Source organism: Salmo salar, chromosome ssa21 (genome assembly GCF_905237065.1).
Source record: "Salmo salar chromosome ssa21, Ssal_v3.1, whole genome shotgun sequence".
In the NCBI taxonomy this organism is placed as follows: domain Eukaryota; kingdom Metazoa; phylum Chordata; class Actinopteri; order Salmoniformes; family Salmonidae; genus Salmo; species Salmo salar.
In genome coordinates this window covers 19,840,172-19,864,502 of record NC_059462.1, presented here as the reverse complement: position 1 = coordinate 19,864,502, position 24,331 = coordinate 19,840,172, and the positions used below count along the sequence as shown (strand labels likewise).

The 24,331-nt window shown below is 41.7% G+C and overlaps 1 protein-coding gene across 2 annotated transcripts in view; it reads left to right on the top strand.

The window, feature by feature from the left end:
- Nucleotides 1-230: 230 nt before the first annotated feature.
- The window catches only part of gpm6bb (glycoprotein M6Bb), a 50,435-nt gene continuing 26,334 nt past the window's right edge, over nucleotides 231-24,331 (top strand). For both annotated transcript variants that reach the window (XM_014164393.2, XM_014164395.2), the window contains exon 1: nucleotides 231-492. In XM_014164393.2, the coding sequence (XP_014019868.1) occupies nucleotides 489-492 (4 nt within the window). In that variant the 5' untranslated portion in view covers nucleotides 231-488. The remainder of the gene's footprint in view (nucleotides 493-24,331) is intronic.

Here is a 24,331-nt window from a genome sequence, read left to right as displayed (position 1 = left end):
GTATAACTTGTTGTGTTATTTCACTGGAATTACACGTTTATTACATTCCCTCAAAACATCTCAGCTAAGGCATTATGTGGATAATTTAACCCAGGTATCGTCTTTACCCAGGCAATGGCACATTTTCATTGATCTAAATTTAGACCAGTGGTCTTTTATCTGGACCACCATAAGAATTTTCTGCATGCTGCATAACAGGGCTGAACAAAGATAAAGTATCTGGGGTTGAATGAGCAACAAACTTTTCACAGTTGTCCTCTGAAGAGGGGCGAGTTGAGGGACCTAAGCACTACGCTGTCCTGTCCTACCCAGACCTACACACTAATCCTCCGGTGGTGACGTCACTCAGCCTGTCTCCAAACGGGACGCGGTGCAGCAACAAATTTGTGGACTAGTTAGGCGTTCGTTGTGCATCTCCGGACGCAACATCACCCGTTAGCTGAACTTTTAACAGACTCCTCAACTTCGGAAACTCTGGGAAACTAAAAATGGGTAGGTTTCAAATTAAATATAAATAAATGTTTTTGTTTGACCTAACGTTTTAGATTGACCACTTTTCCCGTGATTGTTGATTATTTTGGTCCTTCAATGAGATCTCTCCGCGCAAATCACATCTAAAGTGTCATGTTTACAATACTTTCCACCCAATTTATTTTTATCTGACCCGGTTTAGTAGGCTATCGGCATTAGAGTAGTTGACCAACTCGACACAAGACGATTATAGGGAGATAAGTCTGAAAGGATTTCCCTACTACCAGGCGCAACTCGGCATGGGCTGAGAAGTTCCAACTGGTGTTGATAACCCACATCACTATCAGCAGTCTGAGGAAGTACATTCCTCATATTGCTCTTTGGTTTCTCGACCACTAACTAAATGAGTTATTGATCACAAATACATGTTTATAATGCCATCTTGTATGAGTCATTTTCCAGTGTAGATTGGTTTTGATTGAAGAGATCATAATGTTTTGACAAGATCATTTAGTTGATGGATTGGAAATGCATTCTCCAATAGCTTATATAGAGATGTTTCAGATTGTTATTGAATAATTGGTGGTGTAATATCCGTAGAGCTTGTGGAGCTTTAGTTGCAACATGCAATATATTGAGCTGTTACTAACGAGTTTGAGAGTTGTGTGGGCGGACAGTGGATGAGTTGTAGTTTATAAACAAAAAGCTATATTATGCTATATCTTTTGGGTATCAAAACCAACGTAGAGTCCATAGACTATACACCCTCCATCAAGTTTCGCACGGTCTCAGGCAGGCTAGGCAAGTGATGCAGTGCCGTGCCAGTGAGGGGCTGGGAGTTGTACTGGGGTGTAATTCCTGTGTCCTACTTGACTCTCTGACTCAGTCCCAAGTGTTGACCATCTGTGTTTCGACCCAGGGGATGCCTGCCTGGCAATAGGGAGCTAGGCGCCAATGCTATGGATATTCAGGAACTTCTTAAAGGCTCCCAGCGGACTTATGGGCTTTGGGGCTCTAAGAGGCTGTCGGCCAGATGGGACAGACAGTATAGATTGAGAAAGAGCACTCTCATTTACCCCCAAATTGTCTATGAGACTGTTAAGCTATAGTCAGTGTCTTTTATGTTCTTAATATCATATCACACGGTCCTTCATTAATAGGAGCAGAATAATTCTCATTAATGAAGAAATAGATTGTTGATGTTCTCCAAGGCAGGCCTAAATGTTGCTTTTTTATTGGGGGAACTGAGCCTTCCCTCTCACAGGATAGATGGATTCTAAGAAAACAAATGGAATAGCGCTCTCACATAAGCCTGTTTGCAATGGTGCAGCTGAGGCTATCGGGGGACTGGGAGGAGAGAACACTGTCAGTGTGAGAATGTGTATCAGCATTCATTAATTCCCTATGAAGCTCCCACAGTGGCCTCTTTGTGTTCCTAATTTGGCCCTGCTCCTTTGTGTGCGACTTTAGTGGCTGTTGATGCCGAGGGAAGTTCACTGAATTGCAAGTTGCAGAGTAGACGGACTCCCTGTGAAATAACACATTGAGGCCCCTCATCCTGTATCTCTCTCTTTCTTTCTCTCTCTCTTTCTCTCTCTCTCTCTCTCTCTCTCTCTCAGAGGATATTGCCTTGCATTGCAATTGACCATTGTCCACTGCCTCAAGGCTCTGTTCACATTCATATGTCTCTCAGTAGGACATTAAGACAATAGGTCCCCTAGGAGGGATAGGAATGAGAAGTTAGAAGTGTATTCATTTCAACCTACCATTGAGTATAGTAGTGCTGGTGAGCTTCTTATAATGAGGTATTGGCTGGCGCTGTTGTTGAACTTTTCCCTAAGATGTTATCCATAACTCACGAGAAAGACTAATAAGACGTGATCTAGCAGCCTGTAATGACTATATTATCACTGTGGAAAAGTGGCAAACAAGCACGAGGATCTTTCCAGTGGTTCTGATGGTTGACCTGTTTTGCATAATGAAATGAATGTCTTACAGCTGTTTAGGGATATTTTTCGTTCGCCATGCTTCATAGGAATACACAGAGAAGACTCTTCTGTAGATTACATCAGGAATGCAGGCATGGACTGGTGACTACATCCCAAAAAATACAGGATGCCTTGAAGACATGGAGAATAGATGATGCCCATCAGACATTAGCCTGTAGGTTACTGGCAACTGTCTAAATGGATTCCCTGGTGTCTTTCTCTTGGAGGTGGTGTCACAATTAAAACATTCCCCACTGTTTCTCCCATGCCTCTATGGTGTTAAAGAGGCATTATAACAGTGGATATATGGACAATGTGGGAGGATGCTTGGCTCTGACTGGGACCTCCGAAGTCCAAGACTTAATTCAGTGAGGAAGCAGCATGGAGTTAGATGTTCCAGATGTTCTGCCAACGTCTACTCCTCAGCTCTATAGTCATGCGACTCTCACCTGTTTACTCAGCATCGGCCTCTGTTGCTATGCACCTCCTCCATGCCAACAGCCCAGAGTAGAGATTGTGGACTCATGCAACACTGTTATGGGATCTAAACTATCACCCCTTGGGAAATTACCATGATATAATTGAGGAAGGATAACTGTTTTATAGTGCTTGTGAGGATCATGCATGTTTATACAGTACAGCAGCTAAGAACTTAAGTTTTTGTTTGCAATACAGGGGCCTAGGAGTGGCTTCTGGCTGTTTCATTAGTCAAAGTACTTTACAGATGGCATCAATATGTTTCTGCCATTTCTTGATCTACTGACGGTTTTTATAAACTCTGAAAGGAGAGAACGGGCAGATGCGAAAAGGGGAAACTTACAAACCTGTCATTTTCCATTTTATAGAGACAATTTAATTATATGCTCCTTCACATTTAGGGCTGTCTTGTGACTGCAGGAGTTAAGGCTAAGCAAATACAGCGAATTATGGACTTACTTGACTCTGAACAATTCCTCTCTGAGCCAGACCTTGATAGCCAAAAAAATATAAATAGTTTTTCCTGCATGGAAACTCTCGAACCCCAAAAACTGTTTTGATCTGTACTTAACATAATTGTTCTCTGGAAAGAGTGATTCACCACTGGCGTCAAACCTCAAGATTTAAACATTGCACCATTGTTTATGACTGTAATCGGAGAAAGAGAGAAAAAAAAATCACTTGATCGCTAACCCAAATCAATAATGTAATTTTGAAAGATTCATTTGATTAAACATCTCATGGGTGCTGTTGTCTGTCATCCGATTGGCTTATCTCTATTACTCATGGTTTACGGGTAGCATTTAGTGGTGACATAAGTCTTGTGCCAAATGTTGTTAATCTCCCTCAATCCCCAACTCAATGTCTCCATTGACTGTCATTTCAGAACGTCATGGTTGACTACATTGACACACCAACAGAGAAAACAGACATATTGTTTATTTCTGCTTCATGGAAATTATCTATCTCAGATGTTGTCCCTCCTTGGGACTTTTTTTTAACTGCCTGTCTGCCTGGTGTTTGTGCAACCATCTGGGATGTCTGGAAGGTGTCAGGTTGTTTTTGTCACACCAAGCAGGGTTACTGTGATAGGGTTATATACACAGTGCACACGACTGTGCAGTGACCCTGCATCCTGAGAGGGACGAGAGGAAAGGAGAGGAAAGGTTCCACATCATGCCACCGGGCGAGTGTTTTTTGCTCTCAGAATCAGCGGCTTGTCAACCGATGCCTGAGCAATAACAGAGGGTGAGATCATTTTTCCCATGCTCTGAGATGATTCAAGGTTATCTCTGTGTGTGGGAGCACAGCTGGTCCAGGCTCTAGATAATGGATACTGGAACAGGGGACAGCTCATCAATAACTTCACATCCATATTTTTGTGAAGTCTGCAGAGACGCAGTTTGGCCTGTTTTCTGATCAAATACCTGGTATTCTCACATGTGACCGCTATCATTTTACCACCTGGAGTGATGAAGTTAGAAAGGATGAAGTAATAACACATTTACTCAGCCACTGATGCAACCACTTGTTTATGTTTCATCAACCACAATTTCACCCCTCCCCCCCCCTCCACATACTGTATGTTTTTGTTGTTATTATTTAGACAATTTCATTTTCAGCATTCACAATTTTTCATTACTCTTTATTATGGGTTTGCGGGCATCAAATATGCTTAATATCCATGTTAATGGGGTATTTGTTGTAATAATTTAATGATTTCTGGGCTTCTCTCCATTTGGCAGAGGATCTTACCGAGCATCTTTGGCAATTAAGCAGGAGATGAGGCCCACATATCCTCTCTGACAATCTGAGCTGCTCTGATGTGAAACCACTTAGTCCAACCAAATAAACTCTGCTATTTAATCCCTTTCTCTTTCGCTCCCCTCCTCTTTCTTCTCCTGTTCCACCTTCCCACCTCTCCTGCTGTCTCTCCCCCTTCTCTTCTTTTCCTTCTCCCCCTCTTCACTGCTCATTCTCTCCACTCGTCCACACCTCTTATCCTCTCTTCTCTGTCTTCACTGTGGATGGTTGATTGCCCAGCACCAACATTGCGGCTCCGTCCCAGCGCTCATGTTAATTTGTTGAGCTTAATAAGTCCTCCTCCTGTCACAAAGAGGGCCATTGTGTATTGTGATATGAAATGATAGGAATAGAAGTTCCTGAGTGGGAATGCTTGCTCAAGCATGGCCCGTCCCCCTCACTTTTATTAAGGGTCTATTCACTGCTCCACAGTGATGTGTGTGGGGGAGGGTGGGGGTGGGGGGTAGATTCACTCTGCTAACCTCCAGAGTTCACCCTTGTTAGAGAGTTGTCACATTGGTGCTGGAAACAGGATGGAATCTCAATGCCTAAAAATATCCAGGATATGTAAATGAGTACATCCTTCCTCCTCCAGAACACTTGTTCTGTTTGACATGGTCGGTCATAGTAAAGACATTGACTGTGCGATTTTTTGTTGAGCTTGTTTTTTTGTTTTTTTAACTGTGGGTTTTTGTTATTGAACATTACCGCCAGAGTAACAAAAACTTTTTTTTTTACAATAGCCTATTTATTAATAAAAAAATACATGCATTCTGATAGTATGAAGTACCTTATAACATGAACAAACCCATGATGGACAAAGTGTCTTCAGATACTCTGTATGCTGGCAGTGGCCCGAGCCCAGCAGAGGGGATAGGGGATATTTGCAATCTCTGTCTGTGGAAAAACAGTCTGTATCAGTGTTTTTTGTACAGCACAGAATGTGTGGTCCACACAAACATTTCCAGAAGGCCTGGGTGAAAGCCGACAGTGGGCCACAGACCGACACAAAAGCAGGCAGTTAGCCACAGACCGACACAAAAGCAGACAGTGGGCCACAGACCGACACAAAAGCAGACAGTGGGCCACAGACCGACACAAAATCAGACAGTCAGCCACAAACCGACACAAAAGCAGACAGTGGGCCACAGACCGACACAAAAGCAGACATTGGGGTACAGATAGACAAAAGGCAGACAGTGGGCCACAGACCGACACAAAAGCAGACATTGGGGCACAGATAGACAAAAGGCAGACAGTAGCCACAGACAGACATAAAAGCAGACAGTGGACCACAGACCGACACAAAGCAGACCGTGGGCCACAGATGGACACAAAAGTAGACAGTCGGCCACAGATGGACACAAAAGCAGACAGTAGCCATAGACCGACATAAAAGCAGACAGTGGACCACAGACCGACACAAAGCAGACAGTGGGCCACAGACCGACACAAAAGCAGACAGTGGGCCACAGACCGACACAAAAGCAGACAGTGGGCCACAGACCGACACAAAAGCAGACAGTGGGCCACAGACCGACACAAAAGCAGACAGTGGGCCACAGACCGATACAGTACTGATGTGCATTTACATCCTCATTGAACAAGCCACTGTAGTGCATCATGCACTGCTGCATGCTGCCCAAATCAAAGTACACAACACTGGAGAGAGAGAGAGAGAGAGAGAGAGAGAGAGAGAGAGAGAGAGAGAGACACACACACATTTTCCATGACACCAACACACCATTTACTTTCTGATACACTCTCCTCTGTCCAGCCTACGCTTGGGGACTGTATCGATGCGACGGAAATCAATAACCATTTCCAACATGACCCAGAACTATTGCCAAGCTTCGGTTAAACAAATAGCCTACACAGATCATAAAGTATATAGGCTAGGGCAAAACAGTCACTTTGTTTCAGGGTCAGGAATAGTGGCTTGACATAATTGGTATATAGTGATAGACAGCATCATGCCTAGCTACTGATAACAGGGGGCAGAGGTATCTGTAGGTTGTGACACCATTTCCTATCCTAGTAACCCAGAGGCCCCAACCCTGCTGTACTAGATCAGGATCTGGGCCAGTGAATTAGCTAGTAGGTCAGAGGGCCAGATGGGGGTTAGTGATAGTGTAGTCAAAGATGCAATTAACAAGACAGACTACTTCCTTTGGATTTGTTGGATCTTAATTTTGTGGGAGCAATAGTATTTTAATGATACGAGTACGACATCTTACTGTATCTCTGCAGAGAAAGCAAAATAACGAAATAAAATCCAATAGGACCAAAGGAGCCCCAATAATCTTTGACCTTCCATTTTATAATGTGCCTGAAACAGACAACTGGCAGACACTTTGTGGTGATTTTGCTGTCAACAGTGAGAGCTCAAGTGAAATATTGGAGCCATTCAACACACTTCAACATACTGCGGTCAGTATCTCTCATTGTCTTCTGACCTTGTTCAAAACCACCGCCTGAACTTCTCATGTTGTAGCCTTGATCTGTTTTGTTTGTATTTTAGTTCAGTTCAGTCTTTGCTTTTTATGGATACATAAAAAAATGAATAAAGAACTGTTTGACTGTGGATGGCAGTTAGGGTAGCAGCAACAGAGTTAAAGTGAGTCCAAATGATTTGGAGATTCCAGCTAATTCTCTCCAGGGTCATCTGCAGAGAGCCAGAGAGAAAATATCCCCAGAATACATTACGCCGTGGGAGACTGGGAATGTATTGTGGTGGTGGAGGACTGTTATATACCTAGACGTTTTTCCGCTTACTTTATCATGCCACCAACTTTTTGACACCTTTTCTTTATTGCAACAAAACCTGTACTTTTATTACTGCCAACCAACCAAGCCATGATTGTGGTCCCGCCAACCCCACGCCTTTCATCTTACCGTCTTTGGCACACATTGAATTATGAACATTCTATTGTTGTCTGACATCAAACTTGTCCTTGTCGGCCACAGAAATGCTTTTAATGCATTTTCTCTCTCCATTTAAATGTATGTAGTTCTGTCCATGAGCTGTTCTTGTCTATTGTCGCAGAAATGCTTTGTAATTTAGCCTGGGGGAAATGCACACTGCCATTTCATATTTTTTGATGGGTTTTTTGATGGGTAAATATTTAAAGGCAAGTTTGTGGTCATACGCACATCCTTAAAAACATAGGTGCTGGGCTAATAAAGAATACTAGTACAGAACAAGAAGGCCCGCACACTGTTAAAGCTCCCAATTCACCGCTTTTCGATTTGAAACGGATCTTCAGATCTTCGTCAGGTATTTAAAGGCTTCATCTCCAGCAACACCCCAACATCAACATACTGTTGTGAAAATGGCGCGTTGCTATGTTTTGTAGTAAAAAACATAGAGAAAGATAAGCGTTTCCAATGACATCATTAACCAAATTACTAGGCAATGCCTACTCATAATTGTTTAGAATCATACGATGCACACCAATGATGTCATTGGAAACACTTATCTTTCTCTATTTTGTTTTACTACAAAACATAGAAGCGCACCATCGCTCCGCCATTTCCTGGTTGCAAAAATGTGAATAAATCGGCTAATTTCAGTAACACATGTTGTGACAAAACAAGCAAGTATAGTGTAGATAATCATTGTACCATCTAAACTGCTGTGAAATATGTTTTCCATAACCAAAAAATAGCATTTTCAAGTTTGAGGCTGATGTACAAAACTGGAAGTAAAAGATGCAAAAACGAAACAAAGAACGGGAAGCATAGAAATAGCGCACATAGAACAGATCTACCACTTCTTAGACTTGCTTTCACAGAGAAAGACAGATCTATAGCACACATTTCTATGTGAATTTGGTTGGGTTGCCCAAAAAGTTACATATTGCAGTTTAAATACTTAATATGCATACATTTCTAACTTAAACTACAAATCGCTAGTAAGCTATCTGTCATCAGCCAGATAGCTGTTGGGGAATTTGAAAGCAAAGAAGGTGTGCGATTTTGTGATCACATCCAACATGGATCAAAAAAGCTACTTTCTGAAATCATCCTACAGAGTTTCATCCAGGTCAGATTTTTTTATTCTGTACATGATCGAACAGAGCAGATTCTAATGCGGTTCCAAATATTATTTCAATTTTATTCTGTTATATTCCTTTATATTAATTCTTACAATAAAATATAGGCCATATGTGTGTTGATTGTGATCAGGGCAGTGGAATGTAGGCTAAGTGTGTCTCTTGTCTGTTTAAAAAACATAACTATTGATTTAATTTGCATGGTGCAGCAGACCAGTAACATAAACTCAAAATATGCTATTCTATTATTTTGAAAATACATTTGATTAGTCTTATAATGTTTTTTAGGACCTGCATGAACAAATTAATAATGGATTTCTTTGTCTAGCCTGCTCATATAATTACCAGAACGTAGCATGTTTTGAGTAGCCAACTTTTTATTCACCATAACAGGAAAATGCAAGGTCATTAATTACTAATTATTTACAAGTAGGCTATGACAAGCTGCTAACTTACCGTTGTGAATGTGAAGAAATGAAAGCAGTGGAACGTCAGAATTTAAATAGGGGAATAGAAACTACAGCTCTCAGGTTACCATGACAAGGATCACAACAACAGGGTCAAAGTTGAATGTCTCTTGCTCCTTCCCTGCTAAATCAATGACTATATAAAAAGAGAATGTCCAGAAGAAAGAGGTAAAAATAGGGCTGTTTAAAAGAAACATTGACCAATTGTTTTTACAGGCAACATACTGTGAATCCTATGTGAAAGCAAAATTACAGAAGGAGGCTGTAGGACCAGCCTGTTGGCCAGGTGCCCATGGAGAATATTCAACAACTTCACAGATAGCTCTTTGTGCTCGGCTCCTTTAGCGCTGCTGCTAAACAACCGTAAGACAAAGGCATCTGGGGTTCCCCCAGTGCAGCGTTAAGAAGTGTTCACCATATGAAGAGGCATACTGGCCTGCCCTGGGCCATTCACATGCAGCCAAAAGGGTACGCTGTATCGAGCAGACTTTTAAATGCAAACTAAAGTAACCCTCTCATACTTCCTCTGGGCCTCTTCAGGACAACATGAAAAATAATACTTTTGTGAGATCTGGTTTAACACCCAAGTATCTGGTGGTGTTTACCTGTTGCATAGCTGTGGATGGATACTGCTTCTGGCATTCTGATGGAATTTGCTAATTGCCCAATAGAGTGATATCTTATTCATTTGACTCGTTTTATGTGAATAAAGAGAACTCCGTTTAATATTTATCAAGTCCAATCAAGCAAGTTCCAACCCCCAAACACTGTACAAATGTTCAATGTTTACGAAAAGATGTCAAATGAAAAGACACGAGTTCGACCAACGTCCTTATAATCCAATCATAATTGATCACTGCTATTCAAAGACACATTCAAGAGATAAATCAGTTGAACTATTCCAAAAGGTCATCATGTACACACATTGCCTAACTCCTTTTAATTGAATAATATTCTTGGATGTTACAGAATGTACACATGATGATCCCCCCCAGTCAGCTCACTGTGATTCTAATGCATGTGACTATGGAACCAGTGTCTCAGAGCGTTGACCGTGTTAGCCAAATTCTTCCGCTAGGAATGCTTTTCCTGTGGAATGAATGAAGGCTCTGAGTCAAGCTCACATTGTCCACCTGTCATCCTCCTAGGATTATCTTGATAGACATAGAAGACACCTATGCCCAGCAGATGAAAATATCCGGAATAGCTGAGCATTCTGTCTGGATAAAGCGACAGCTGCAGGAAACCCATTAGCTTGTGTATCCAGGGATCACATTTGCCGCTAAGACTGTTTGGGGATTGAAAAATTGGAATAAAGAATGTAGTTTACAGTATCTAGACGCATGACTGAGCCTCATATTCTCTCAACACAAATATGAGAGATGTAGAAAGATATCTGGTGTGTTGGCTGGTAAAGAATTATCAATATTATTGGTAACATTTATATCTTTACCAAACTATACCGGAAGCATTTTTGCTGGTGTCTAGCTAGCATCGCTATGGTTCTTTGGTTTATGGGTGTCACGCCCTGACCATAGAGAGCCTTTTATTCTCTATGTTGGTTAGGTCGGGGTGTGACTAGGGTGGGTAATCTAGGTTATTCTATTTCTATGTTGGCCTGGTATGGTTCCCAATCAGAGGCAGCTGTTTATCGTTGTCTCTGATTGGGGATCATATTTAGGCAGCCATTTCCCCACTGTGTTTTGTGGGATCTTTTTTTGTGAGCACTCCAGAACGTCACGTTTCGATTGTTCGTTTATTGTTTTGTATTTGCTGAGGTTTCACTTATAATAAAGATGTGGAACGCTACGTACGCTGCGCCTTGGTCCAGTTCTTACGACGATCGTGACAATGGGACAGTATTTAAGCTGAGAGGATTTTGTATCCTTCTAGTTCATTTATGAGGAAATGAGAAGTGAAAGCATTGAGAGCAGTGTGAGAGCTGCAAAGCCCTGGACTAAGAGAATGTCAATGGGAATGGAGCTTCAGGGCCTGGGAGAGGAAATCCCAGATGTTCCTGTCTGAAAAACAACTTGACCCCGTAACTGTGTTCAGTGAGCAACACAGACCAAGGGAGACCAGGGGAGAGGAGTTAGCGGTGCTGTATGATATTTAAACTGCTGCTATGTCTCATAATTCATTTTAATGTCGGACATCTGCTCTATAAGAAACTAATGCTGTAACAATAGAGAGGCCACAGCTGAGATGAAAAAATAAGGCAGTGAAGGAGAGAGAACATCTGGAACAGAGGGAGCGACCAGCTTCCTGGTTTACTGTTACCCAAACAGGGTTGGGACCAATTAAAGAGCTTTGTAGAACCGTATTGGGAATAGTGGACCTTATTAACCAGATGTACATGAGAAGTAGGATTCAGTGTTTCCTCTCTCCTCGTGCCATACTCACTGCTTTATGAACAGGGTGAGACGTCAGTGTGTGTGTGTGTGTGTGTGTGTGTGTGTGTGTGTGTGTGTGTGTGTGTGTGTGTGTGTGTGTGTGTGTGTGTGTGTGTGTGTGTGTGTGTGTGTGTGTGTGTGTGTGTGTGTGTGTGTGTGTGTGTGTGTGTGTGTGTGCGTCATCTATTTGACTTGACCAAGTTCAAAGCTGCTGGTTTCATTTAGGCTTAACGAAATCTGTTCAAGTTGCCTGGCTGGCTTTTCAGCTATGGTCAGTTTTTTTCTGAACATAAAAAAATGGGACGAAAATTTGCTATGTTTTTAGATCTGATGTTTGGCTATTGGCACTAGAATTGAGGGACGTCTGTGTTTGTCGTCTGTGGTTCACAATTGGACGGGTGAATCTAATGAGGAATAACATGGCTTCAGAACATATTAAAGTATGCACTGTCAGATGCATGAGCCGAGCAGTTGGAGATTGGAATTCAGCTTGCAGTCTATAGTGTCTATAAAATGATGTCTATTATTTTTCACATGAAGATATACCAAACAGTTGGTTGAAACTGTGTTTTGTCCTTCAGGATGGTTTAATGTACACATTCAGCTACAGCTGAGAGCAGGAGACATTTAGAAGTACAGTACAGAGGCTGATGCTGGCATAAATGGGTCATCCACAGTCTGTGTTTTCACTGCTCCCTCTACTCTACCTCTCCTTAGGCATACCAATTGGCCCGGAAATTATCCAGTGTAAAAACAAAATAAAACGTGGGAATTTTGGGACCCTACTTGCAGTCCTGTATGAACTGGGGCACAATTATGCACTTATAACTAAAGGTACAAAGGATGACCTTACAGGGTACCACTACAGTGATAAGTGAATGGGTGAATGCAACAACCATGCTGTCACTAACAAATACAGTCATAGGTGTTAACTCTACAATTTACTCGAAAGGCAGGGCACTCCGGGAAATATTTGAATAAGGCTTTACTCTAAGCAGTGTGTTCACTTAACACGGAGTATTTTGGTCCACATACTCAACACTTTCAGTGTTGATTTAACACTTTCAGTGTTCATTACTTTAAAAAAATAACACTGGAGAATTTTCTGTGTAGAGTAATGGAATGACCCACTCCCTTACAGGTCAATGTTAATGCCCAATACTATTACTAAAATAGATTAGTTTCCATCTTCATCTTACAACACTTGTGACCCTATATTCACTTAGTCAGAATTGAATAAAGGATAACTGGTCAACACATCTCCTGGTTGGTGCCTGAGGCCAGCAGCTGGGTGGAAATGCCAAGTTCAGGTTGCAGCATGTCTTTGTCCTTCCAGGATCCAGCTCCAGGACGCAGATCATAGCTCACATAGCCGGGTTAGGAGGGTTAGGAGTGCTGCGTGGCAGAACAAAGGCATTAAAGCGAGCTGCCTCATCCATTCCTCTGTTGTCATAGCGCTGCTGATGAATCCTGACACTCCTTTAGATGCCTGGCCTGTGGAGATAGAGCGAGAGAGAGAGAGGGGGGAGCTCTGGCTGGGCTGAATGGAGAAGGAGGTCCCCGTGTTAAAGATGTCTGGGAGCCTCGAGCCCTGGAGTTAGAGTAGGGTAAACTGTTGGGTCAGGGGTGAGAGGTTGGCAGCGTGATGCTGGAGACAATAGGTATGCCGATACGGAGACCGCTGGAAGAGAAAGAGCTCCCAGCAGCTGTGAGAGAAGGAGGGAGGAGGAGGGAGTAGGGGGTGGTCATGGGAAACCCCCAAGATTAGCCTGAGAGTTTTGTCTCTGTGTTTCATTATGTCTCCATTGTGTGTGTGTGTGTGTGTGTGTGTGTGTGTGTGTGTGTGTGTGTGTGTGTGTGTGTGTGTGTGTGTGTGTGTGTGTGTGTGTGTGTGCGTGCTTGAGCGTGTACTCTCGTGCATGTCCCTATCCCCTGTGTGACAAGTAGCAAAATTAAAGACCTGATCATAGATAATGTCATGCACAATCATAGCAGCTGCAGCATGGGAACTTCTGGAAAGTGATTATAGTCTCATTAGAAACTGTTGGGACACAAGTAAAGCACTTTTCTTTGAGATAGTATCTGAACAATAAGCATATTTTTGCCCTTAATCGAATACAGGCTTATATGAAATTTAGAGTATGAGCAACCTCATGCTTTCATACATGCAAGGAATATTACATGCATTATAATTCCTTGGCCACAGGCAATGGCCAAACTGTATGATCCATACTAACCTTCTCATAGATAGCGAGGTAGGCCTACTTATCCATTCAATTCCAGCACTTTTATATTGAATTCTATAGGAGCAGCTGTTGTTACTAATGAATATTCATGTACACTGTTGATTTCTCAAGTCTGAGGTTATTCACATGGCTGGCTAACAATGTCAAGTTTGTGTGCCTCTCGTTGCCTGAAGGACATGTTCAGATGTACTGAGACGTGAGAAAGTAGCATAAAGAGGGCAAGAAAACAGTATTCAAGAGTCAAGTAACACAGTATTCTCATGATGGAGATACAGCAGATGGCTGGTAATATTAGTGTTTACTGCTGAGTAATTACAGCAATGAGTTTTTGAATTATTTATGATACAAGTAGCAGTACCATGAACCTTGTGCTGGGTTAAATTTAAAAGGCTTATGATGATGAACATTGTATTTAGGAGATTAAGTTCACAGAGGTGAGGTTCTGTTCCATGCTGTGTACGGTCCAGCGCCAATGAACAGCACACACTTCAGATCTGAGCGTATTGAGTCTTCTCTGTCTTCTTTGAAATTATAGATCAGCAGAACAAGTGGGTGCAATTTCAGTTCCATTATCGTTTGTCATCACGGAGACTTAGAGCTTTATTAGCAGGGCTGTGATGTGTCAATGTGTCCCTCTCTTCCCCTTGGAGGGAGGGAGGGAGGGAGGGAGGGAGGGAGGGAGGGATAGGCAGGCAGGCAGGCAGGCAGGCAGGCAGGCACAGTGAGGAATGGAGGGGACAGATTGACTCAGATTAGAGGGATTTCATCCACCTGTGCGGCTGCCTGACTAATGCCCATACCAAATGAGTTTTCAGACACACAGAGAGCATACACCTGGAAACAGTTTCTCTAAAAGGGTTGATCTAGCCTGGTGATCAGCCTGTTTGTATTTTAGTCAAAGACAATGATAGAAGACTTGGCTACTGTACAGTATAGTACCAGGCTAGGATAGAGCTGTTATTCTAAAAGCAGAATTGTAGCACCATTTTTTTTTCTGTACTGCTCAATGTCAAATACAGTTTGTTATTGTCACTTGGGAACAAAGAGGGTTGTGCCAATTGCTTTTTAAGAGTTCTGTTCATGACCTGTTCATGACCTTTTCTCTGAGAAGAGCCTCCCTCCCTCTCCGGTTTAAATAACTCTCAGACCTTTCTGGAGAAGATGGAATGGTTGCTGAGCAGAGAAAGGAACCCATGGCTCGCCTGTGGAGTGGAAAATGTCATTCCAAATGCTGCTATTAGTGGTTTCTTTTATTCCAGAATAATTATTGAATGAGCTGTGTTTACCCCTGTGAGCCATAGTGATGTGTTTTGTTTTGATTTACAACCCACATTTTTCTAGTGGCCCATATTTTCTGGGGTAACGAGAGAGTCTTACTGGTTCGTATTCTTTCAAAACTATAAACATACAGTACATATAGGCCAACGGGACATATCTATAAGTAGTATGGTCCGTCCATGTCATCTGGACCTGATCTTGGAGAGCTACATGTATACCTCGCTACTTGCTAATTGACTTGATAAGCGTCGCTTTTACCACAAAGAGCCTTGTCCAGGCCAGAGGCACAAGTCAAGGATCCCTTGTCTTTTCACTTTGAGTAGAGAACAGTCTTCTACACTCCATTGAAGAATGTCAACAGGCCCATTTACTTAGAAAAGGAGCCAAACGAGATGGTTTCATTCTACTTGGAAACAACTGCATTACCAAAGCGCTGTAAACTGCGTCTCATAATTTTTTTTAAATATATATATATATATATATATATATATATATATATATATATATATATATATATATACAGTTGAAGTTTACATACACTTAGGTTGGAGTCATTAAAACTCGTTTTTTCAACTACTCCACAAATTTCTTGTTAACGAACTATAGTTTTGGCAAGTTGGTTAGGACATCTACTTTGTGTATGACACAAGTCATTTTTCCAACAATTGTTTACAGACAGATTATTTCACTTATAATTCACTGTATCACAATTCCGGTGGGTCAGAAGTTTACATACACTAAGTTGACTGTGCCTTTAAACAGCTTGGAAAATTACAGAAAATGATGGCGTTAGAAGCTTCTGATAGGCTAATTGACATAATTTGATTCAATTGGAGGTATACCTGTGGATTTATTTCAAGGCCTACCTTCAAACTCAGTGCCTCTTTGCTTGACATCATGGGAAAATCAAAAGAAATCAGCCAAGACCTCAGAAAAAAAATTGTAGACCTCCACAAGTCTGGTTCAGCCTTGGGAGCAATTTCCAAATGCCTGAAGGTACCACATTCATCTGTACAAACAATAGTACGCAAGTATAAACACCATGGGACCACGCAGCCATCATACCGCTCAGGAAGGAGACGCATTCTGTCTCATAGAGATGAACGTACTTTGGTGTGAAAAGTGCAAATCGATCCCAGAACAACAGCAAAGGACCTTGTGAAAATGCTGGAGGAAACAGGTACAAAAGTATCTATATCCACAGTAAAACGAGTCCTATATCGACATAACCTGAAAGGCCGTTGAGCAAGGAAGAAGCCACTGCTCCAAAACCGCCATAAAAAAGCCAGACTACGGTTTGCAACTGCACATGGGGACAAAGTTTGTACTTTTTGGAGAAATGTCCTTTGGTCTGATGAAACAAAAATAGAACTGTTTGGCCATAATGACCATCGTTATGTTTGGAGGAAAAAGGGGGAGACTTGCAAGCCGAAGAACACCATCCCAACAGTGAAGCACGGGGATGGCAGAATCATGTTGTGGGGGTGCTTTGCTGCAGGAGGGACTGGTGGATATATTGAAGCAACATCTCAAGACATCAGTCAGGAAGTTAAAGCTTGGTAGCAAATGGGTCTTCCTAATGGACAATGACCCCAAGCATACTTCAAAAGTTGTGGCAAAATGACTTAAGGACAACAAAGTCAACGTATTGGAGTGGCCATCACAAAGCCCTGACCTCAATCCTATAGAAAATTGAAAAAGCATGTGTGAGCAAGGAGGCCTACAAGCCTGACTCAGTTACACCAGCTCGGTCAGGAGGAATGGGCCAAAATTCACCCAATTTATTGTGGGAAGCTTTTGGAAGGCTACCCGAAATGTTTGACCCAAGTTAAACAATTTAAAGGCAATGCTACCAAATACTAATTGAGTGTATGTAAACTTCTGACCCACTGGGAATGTGATGAAAGAAATAAAAGCTGAAATAAATCATTTTCTCTACTATTATTCTGACATTTCACATTCTTAAAATAAAGTGGTGATCCTAACTGACCTAAGACATGAAATTCTTACTTGATTAAATGTCAGGAATTGTGATAAACTGAGTTTAAATGTATTTGGCAAAGGTGTATGTAAACTTCCGACTTCAACTGTATATGTACGCAGTTATAACCCAGCCTTGTCCTGGTGGCAGCGTTAAAATGAAGACAACGTCTTGAGGCTTTCATTCTCTTCGCTATCTGCATTCTGCCCAGCCAATGGCTCTTCAAGCCTGATGGCAGTTTCCAAGGTGGAACAGACAGGAAGCACGGGTAATATGAAACATCTGGTGCTGCTCACCACAGCCAATCCCAAAGGCCCGCTGGAGGTGCCAGCTCTGGGAGTGTAAAGTCACATGAGAGGCGAAACATGGCTGCCAGGCATCCCCCAGTGTGGCTTCTCCCCTTCTCTTCTTCCTTCTCCCAGACCTAAAACGACAGCAACGCAAACATGCAATTTGAGAAGCACTGAGTCAGAGGTCCGGGGGATTATTTAGTCAAACACTAGCTAGCAATTACACCAGGCAGAGAATGTCTCCTAGACCAGAGAGAACAACACAATGAGTAGTGTGTCAAACATCAAACTAACTTCAGTAGATATGGGTTTCTAAAGAGAAGCATAGTATCTATGAAGAAGATAGCTAAGGTTAGCTAAGGTGATGAACTTTCAAACACAGCCAACATGTTGACATGGTGTCAACAACGCCTGTCAGGCTACTGGAGTTTTAAAGCACAAAATGCCTAATGTGTTGGTATGCATGAAGAGACTTGTGATGCACCACACAATGACCCTGTGGTTTGTTTGCAAGAGGTTAACAATATATCAAACTGTGGCCCCTGAAGTGTCCCCTCAAGCAGTTGAAGGAGTTTGGACATATTCCATGTGTTTTTGATCAGCATTCAAAGGCTACCACCTTGAGGTGTAAACAACATGGTGTTGTGTGAAGGGAATTTATTTCCCCAGTCCTTTAGTTGTGGATTTGTGTAAGTTTGAACTTTAGAGACCCTCGTTTAAATCTTGTCTGTCCATTTAGCGTCACTTGATTCTAAATTCACTCTGTGAGGTTTTCTTTGCAAATCCTTGTATGCAATACTTTTAGTTTACAAAGTTGACTTGATCAAATCAGTTGTTATAGCTAGCATGTCAGTTTTACTGTAAGCTCAAATATTTTCATAAGTGAAGAGGTAAACAATGTTTTCAAACTATGATTGTATTTCAATTATGTCCATTCAGTTGCGAGTTGTACATTTGTCCTAGCCCGTTGCCTTAATGAGGCTCATTACTGACAGAAAGCCTGTTGTTATATCCTCTTCCCTACATGAATCTCTCTGTAATGAATGAGGACAGTTGTTCTTAAACAGCAGTTTTTCAGCAATAAAAGAGAGGTATTTCCCAGAGGAGGTAGGTTCAAGGGCCTCAGACGGTACATCAGACCATTAGAACAATGACTGGGCAACATTAGCTACACTCCTGGGGTTAATTGGAAGCATACAAGTTGAATAATGCTTTCTTAAAGACCTTAGCAAGGTCTCCTTTACATGGACATTTGGACTGCATTTTGTTATGGGTTTGGTACATACACTGAGTATTTCAAACATTAGGAACACCTTCCTAATATTGAGTGATTTTTTTCCCCCTTTTATCCTCAGAACAGCCTCAATTTGTCGGGGCATAGACTCTGCAAGGAGTCAAAAGCGTTCCACAGGGATGCTGGCCCATGTCGACTACAATATTTCCCACAGTTGTGTCAAGTTTGGTGGATGTCCTTTGGGTGGTGGACCAGTCTTGATACACACGGGAAACATGAGCATGAAAAAAACAGCAGTGTTGTAGTTCTTGACACAAACCCATGCGCCTGGCGCCTACTATCATACCCTGTTCAAAGGCACTTAAAACTTTTGTCTTGCCCATTCACCCGCTGAATGGCACACATCCACAATCCATGTCTCAATTGTCTCAAGGCTTAAAAATCCATCTTTAACCTGTCTCCCCTTCATCTACGTTGACTGTAGTGGGCGGCAGGTAACCTAGTGGTTAGAGCTTTGGACTAGTAACCGAAAGGTTGCAAGATCGAATCCCCGAGCTGACAATGTAAAACTCTGTTGTACTACCCTTGAGCAAGGCAGTTAACCCACTGTTCCAGGCTGTCATTGAAAATAAGAATTTCTTTTTAACTGACTTGCCTAGGTAAATAAATGAATTTAACAAGTGACATCAGTAAGGGATCATAGCTTTCACCTGGTCAGTCTATGCCATGGAAAGAGCGTGTGTTTTTAATGTTTTGTAGACTCAATGTATGTGTGCGCTGCACACTAGGCTAACTATAAGTGGTAGGTTGAGACTTGTTCAGCTAGATAAACTACAGGGCTCAATGTTATATGTGTTGCATTTCAACTGCCTTTGTTCTTGTGGAGCCACTCACATTAAATGGGTCAACAAACAACAGAATGGATATGCATAACAAATCAATGACATAATGGATGGTGCAGCATGCCAACCATGACGTCAGAAATATAGAGCATGTTGACTTAGGAAGTCCTCCCAAAAAGTGACACAGTCTACTGTGGCGTGAAGTTATCTGGGGTTATCGCCAACCGAAGCCTGCTTCATGGTTTCCTGGCATAAAAGTCTACCAAAATGAATATTTCCACGCTGGCCTGCTACACCACATAACTCACAACTCATCAAACTTTATTTTTCCCTGTCCTGTCTGTCATAAACAAGGGACAGGATGTTCACAACTCCCTGCGCCCCGTCCCACCTTCCCTTACCCAGTCTCCAGTCCCAGTAAAAGGAGATAGTATGTTGAGTCTGAGCCTGTTCTGTTGTTAGTGTGTATGAATGAATGGTGTCGAGGCTGAGGCCATAGGCTTAAGGCTTGGGAACTCCTTGGTCCATGAGAACGCCTTCCTCTGTATGGGCCAAGCAGGGCACAGGTCTTCACGGGTGAGTGAGCACTCAGGGAGCATTCAGGGCCAGTCTCACGCCATAATGACTGAGCCACAATGACTGAGCCACAATGACTGAGCCATAATGATTGAGCCACAGTGCAGCTCCCTGCATTCTACTGTGCTTCATCAGCGTTCAGATTGTGCCCTTGACAAGGGGGCTGGTACACACTCTTAACACTGGTACTGAGTACGCAGTGACGTCCTGCTTTGTCAAGTACGGCCGACTGATCTTCTCACAGTCATTCAGGCAGTCAAAGTAGTGTTTGGGGATCTCAATGGCTATCATGTTTCAGCCAGAGATACATATTTGGTAGTGTTGAGATTGTTCTCATGGAAAGCTATCCATGCTTTATGAAGATAAACACACATTAACATTTCAGGCTGATGTTATATTTATATCATATCAACTTGTGCACCGCGATAGTTTGTACCATAATTACTCCAACTGTTCATTTTCTGCCTCTGAAATGTCCTGAAGTCCACAAACATGTTTGTGGTGTTAGAATACAATAAGGATAGAGACATGTGGTTTGAATGTGGAACGTAAAAGGGAGGGAGTTAATGTCTGGAAGCTGGTACTTACAGAAAAGTGCAATATCCTCACAGTCAGGGTTACACAGGCCATTCTTTTGTGTTTTTTTTCTCTTCCAAGATCTGGCCTCTTTTCTCGCTAATGTTTTCTCTGGTGGAAATAGGAATTGATTTGCTGCAGCATACCCTAGGACAATAAACATGAACTTGAGCAAATGATGTTTCCCTGTTCAGATCTTGTCTTGAGTGAAATTGGCAGTTCTTCGGAAAAATAGCATTCTGAAATGTAATTTAGATGCTTTAGAATGCGATCGTTTCAACAGTGGCCAGAGATGTAGCGTTTGTGCATGCAAAAGTAATAAAACAATGACGATCTTTGCTGCATAACATTACATATTTAGGATGATTTATGTTAAAACAACAGTCAACTGCTGATGACCTGATTAAACAAAGCCCTATTTGGCCAGGGGGAGACACACACACAGAGAGAGAGAGAGGGAGAGAGAGAGAGACTGCTTTCACATAGGATTTACGGTGGCTGTGTCCGAATAACCATACTAGTGTACCACATATTAAACTGCATACTATGTACTCATCATCGCATACTATTTAACATGTACCGTTTAGTAAAAAGTATGCTGTATGCCACAGCCGCAACGCAGTATTTGACTTTATTTATTTATTTAACCTTTATTTAACTAGGCAAGTCAGTTAAGAACAAATGTTTATTTACAATGGCGGCCTACACCGGCCAAACCCGGACGACAAGAGAGACAACACAACATAAAGAGAGACCTAAGACAACAACCTAGCAAGGCAGCAACACATGACAACACAGCATGGTAGCAACACAACATGACAACAACATGGTAGAAAAACAACATGGTAGCAGCACAAAACATGGTATTGGGCACAGACAACAGCACAAAGGGCAAGAAGATAGACACAACAATACATCAAGCAAAGCAGCCACAACTGTCAGTAAGAGTGTCCATGATTGAGTCTTTGAATGAAGAGATTGAGATAAAATTGTCCAGTTTGAGTGTTTGTTGCAGCTCGTTCTGGTCGCAAGCTGCAGTGAACTGAAAAGAGGAGCGGCCCAGGGATGTGTGTACTTTGGGGACCTTTAACAGAATGTGACTGGCAGAACGGGTGTTGTATGTGGAGGATGAGGGCTGCAGTAGATATCTCAGATACGGGGGAGTGAGGTCTAAGAGGGTTTTATAAATAAGCATCAACCAGTGGGTCTTGAGACGGGTATAAAGAGATGACCAGTTTACAGAGGAGTATAGAGTGCAGTGATGTGTCCTATAAGGAGCATTGGTGGCAAATCTGATGTCCGAATGGTAAAGAACATCTAGCTGCTCGAGAGCACCCTTACCTGCCGATCTATAAATTATGCCTCCGTAATCTACCATGGGTAGGATGGTCATCTGAATCAGGGTTAGTTTGGCACCTGGGGTGAAAGAGGAGCGATTACGATAGAGGAAACCAAGTCTAGATTTAACTTTAGCCTGCAGCTTTGATATGTGCTGAGAGAAGGACAGTGTACCGTCTAGCCATACTCCCAAGTACTTGTATGAGGTGACTACCTCAAGCTCTAAACCTTTAGAGGTAGTAATCACACCTGTGAGGAGAGGGGCATTCTTCTTAGTAAACCACATGACCTTTGTTTTGGAGGTGTTCAGAACAAGGCTAAGGGTAGAGAAAGTGCTGAAACATATATCAATTAAATTAAGTAGCCTAGTATACACACCAACATTTTTCAAAAGTTCAAATCAAAAGGCTATTGCACAGTCGAGTGCATCGCAAATTCAGAACCGCTGGATAGCAACATAATAAACTAAAGAACTGATCATTGGGAACGAGATCAGAATGACTGCTTAGGCTTGATCCATAAATTACATAATTAAATAGGTAGCTTAGCCTACAAAACTAAAACAATCCACATGTTCAAATAAAATACTATAAAACTATAATTTTTTCGCATACTCAAACGGCCTACTATTTAGGACGTAAGTATGGGTATTTGGACACGGCCGGTATGTTGCCTTTATTTCACACAGACCTATTTTTACCTCATTCTTGTGCCGGGAAGGAGCAAGAGGCATTCAACTTGGACCCTGTGATTGCAACTGTTGTCACGATAACCTGAAAGCTAGCAGCTTGCCATACATAGCCTACTTGTAAATAATTTGTAAATAATGGCCTTGTTTCTTCCTGTTGGCTACTCAAAATGTTGTTGGATAGCCTATGTTATGGTAATTATACGAGCTGGTTAGGCAAATAAATCCATTATTAATTTGTTTATACACTATGCAGGTCTTAAGAAACATTATGACTAATCAAATGTATTTTCAAAAGAACAGAATAGTATATTTTGAGTTTATTATGTTACTGGTCTGCTGCACCATGCAAATGAAATCAATAGTTATTTTTTAAAACAGACAAGAGACACACTTAGCCTACATTCCACTGCCCTGATCACGATCAACACACTTATGGCCTATATTTTATTGTAAGAATTAATATAAAGGAATATAACAGAAGAAAATTGAAATAATATTTATTGAACACATTCTAACTTCAATGTCAAGAACATGTGGAAGCGTGGTCATGTGACAAAAAAAAGTTGTATTTTGAAACAGAGCCCATGTCCTCATTTGTAGGCTGATTTCAGAAAGTTGCTTTTTTGATCCACGTTGGATGTGATCACATCGCACACTGTCTCATCTTTGAAACTCCCCAACAGTTATTTTGGCTGAAGACAGCCTACTGATTTGTAGTTTAAGTTAGAAATGTATGCATATTAACCCATCATGTATTTGCTAAATATAAGGGCCTTTAGATATTTACCTGTCAAAGTAAAAAAAAATTAAAAAAAATTAAATGGCAGTGTGCATTTCCCCAGGCTAAATGCCAAAGCATTTCTGTGACAACTGACGCAAACATTTCAAGGACAGAACTGTACATACATTTAAATGGTGCGAGAGAAAAACATTCTGTGAAGCTTTGTGGTTGACAAGGACAAGTAGAATGTTCATAATTCAATGTGTGCCAAAGACGGTAAGATGAAAGGCGACGTTTATGCTGAGGGGTTGGCAAGACTTTTAAATACATTACCTCAATCATGGCTGGGTCGGTTGGCGGAAAATAAAAGTACAGGCTTTGTTGCTGGCAATTCCTTTCAGATATAAAGAAAAGGTGTCAAACCGTTGGTGGCATGGTAAAGTTGGCGGGAAAAAAACATCTTGGTATGAAAGGTATAAGAGAGAGTGAAGGAGATGAATTCTCATGGGGAGTTCTACTGTATCTCCAAAAGAGAGAACTGAACTCTATCTCTTGGCCAGAGAAAGAAGAGCTGACTGTCGACAGGGAGGGACATGATTGTCATCATCATTCATTTGTTCGCTCTGCAGTTCTCACAATCTATTTAATTGGATAATTACAAGGTTCACCATAATGCCAAGCCTCAAATGAACCACTTATATCAATTAGCATCAAGTCACATCCAAATCACCACAGAGCTAAATCTTTGTCATCCTCACATGTAAAGTGCAAACCTGCATTTCTATCTTATGAGATTTTGCTCATGAAGAATTAGCTTTAGATGTAGTTAGCCATACTCATGTTCTGACAGTTTTTTTCCTTCTTCAAACGATGACGTCAACTCTTTAGGTTTTATAGGGGAGGT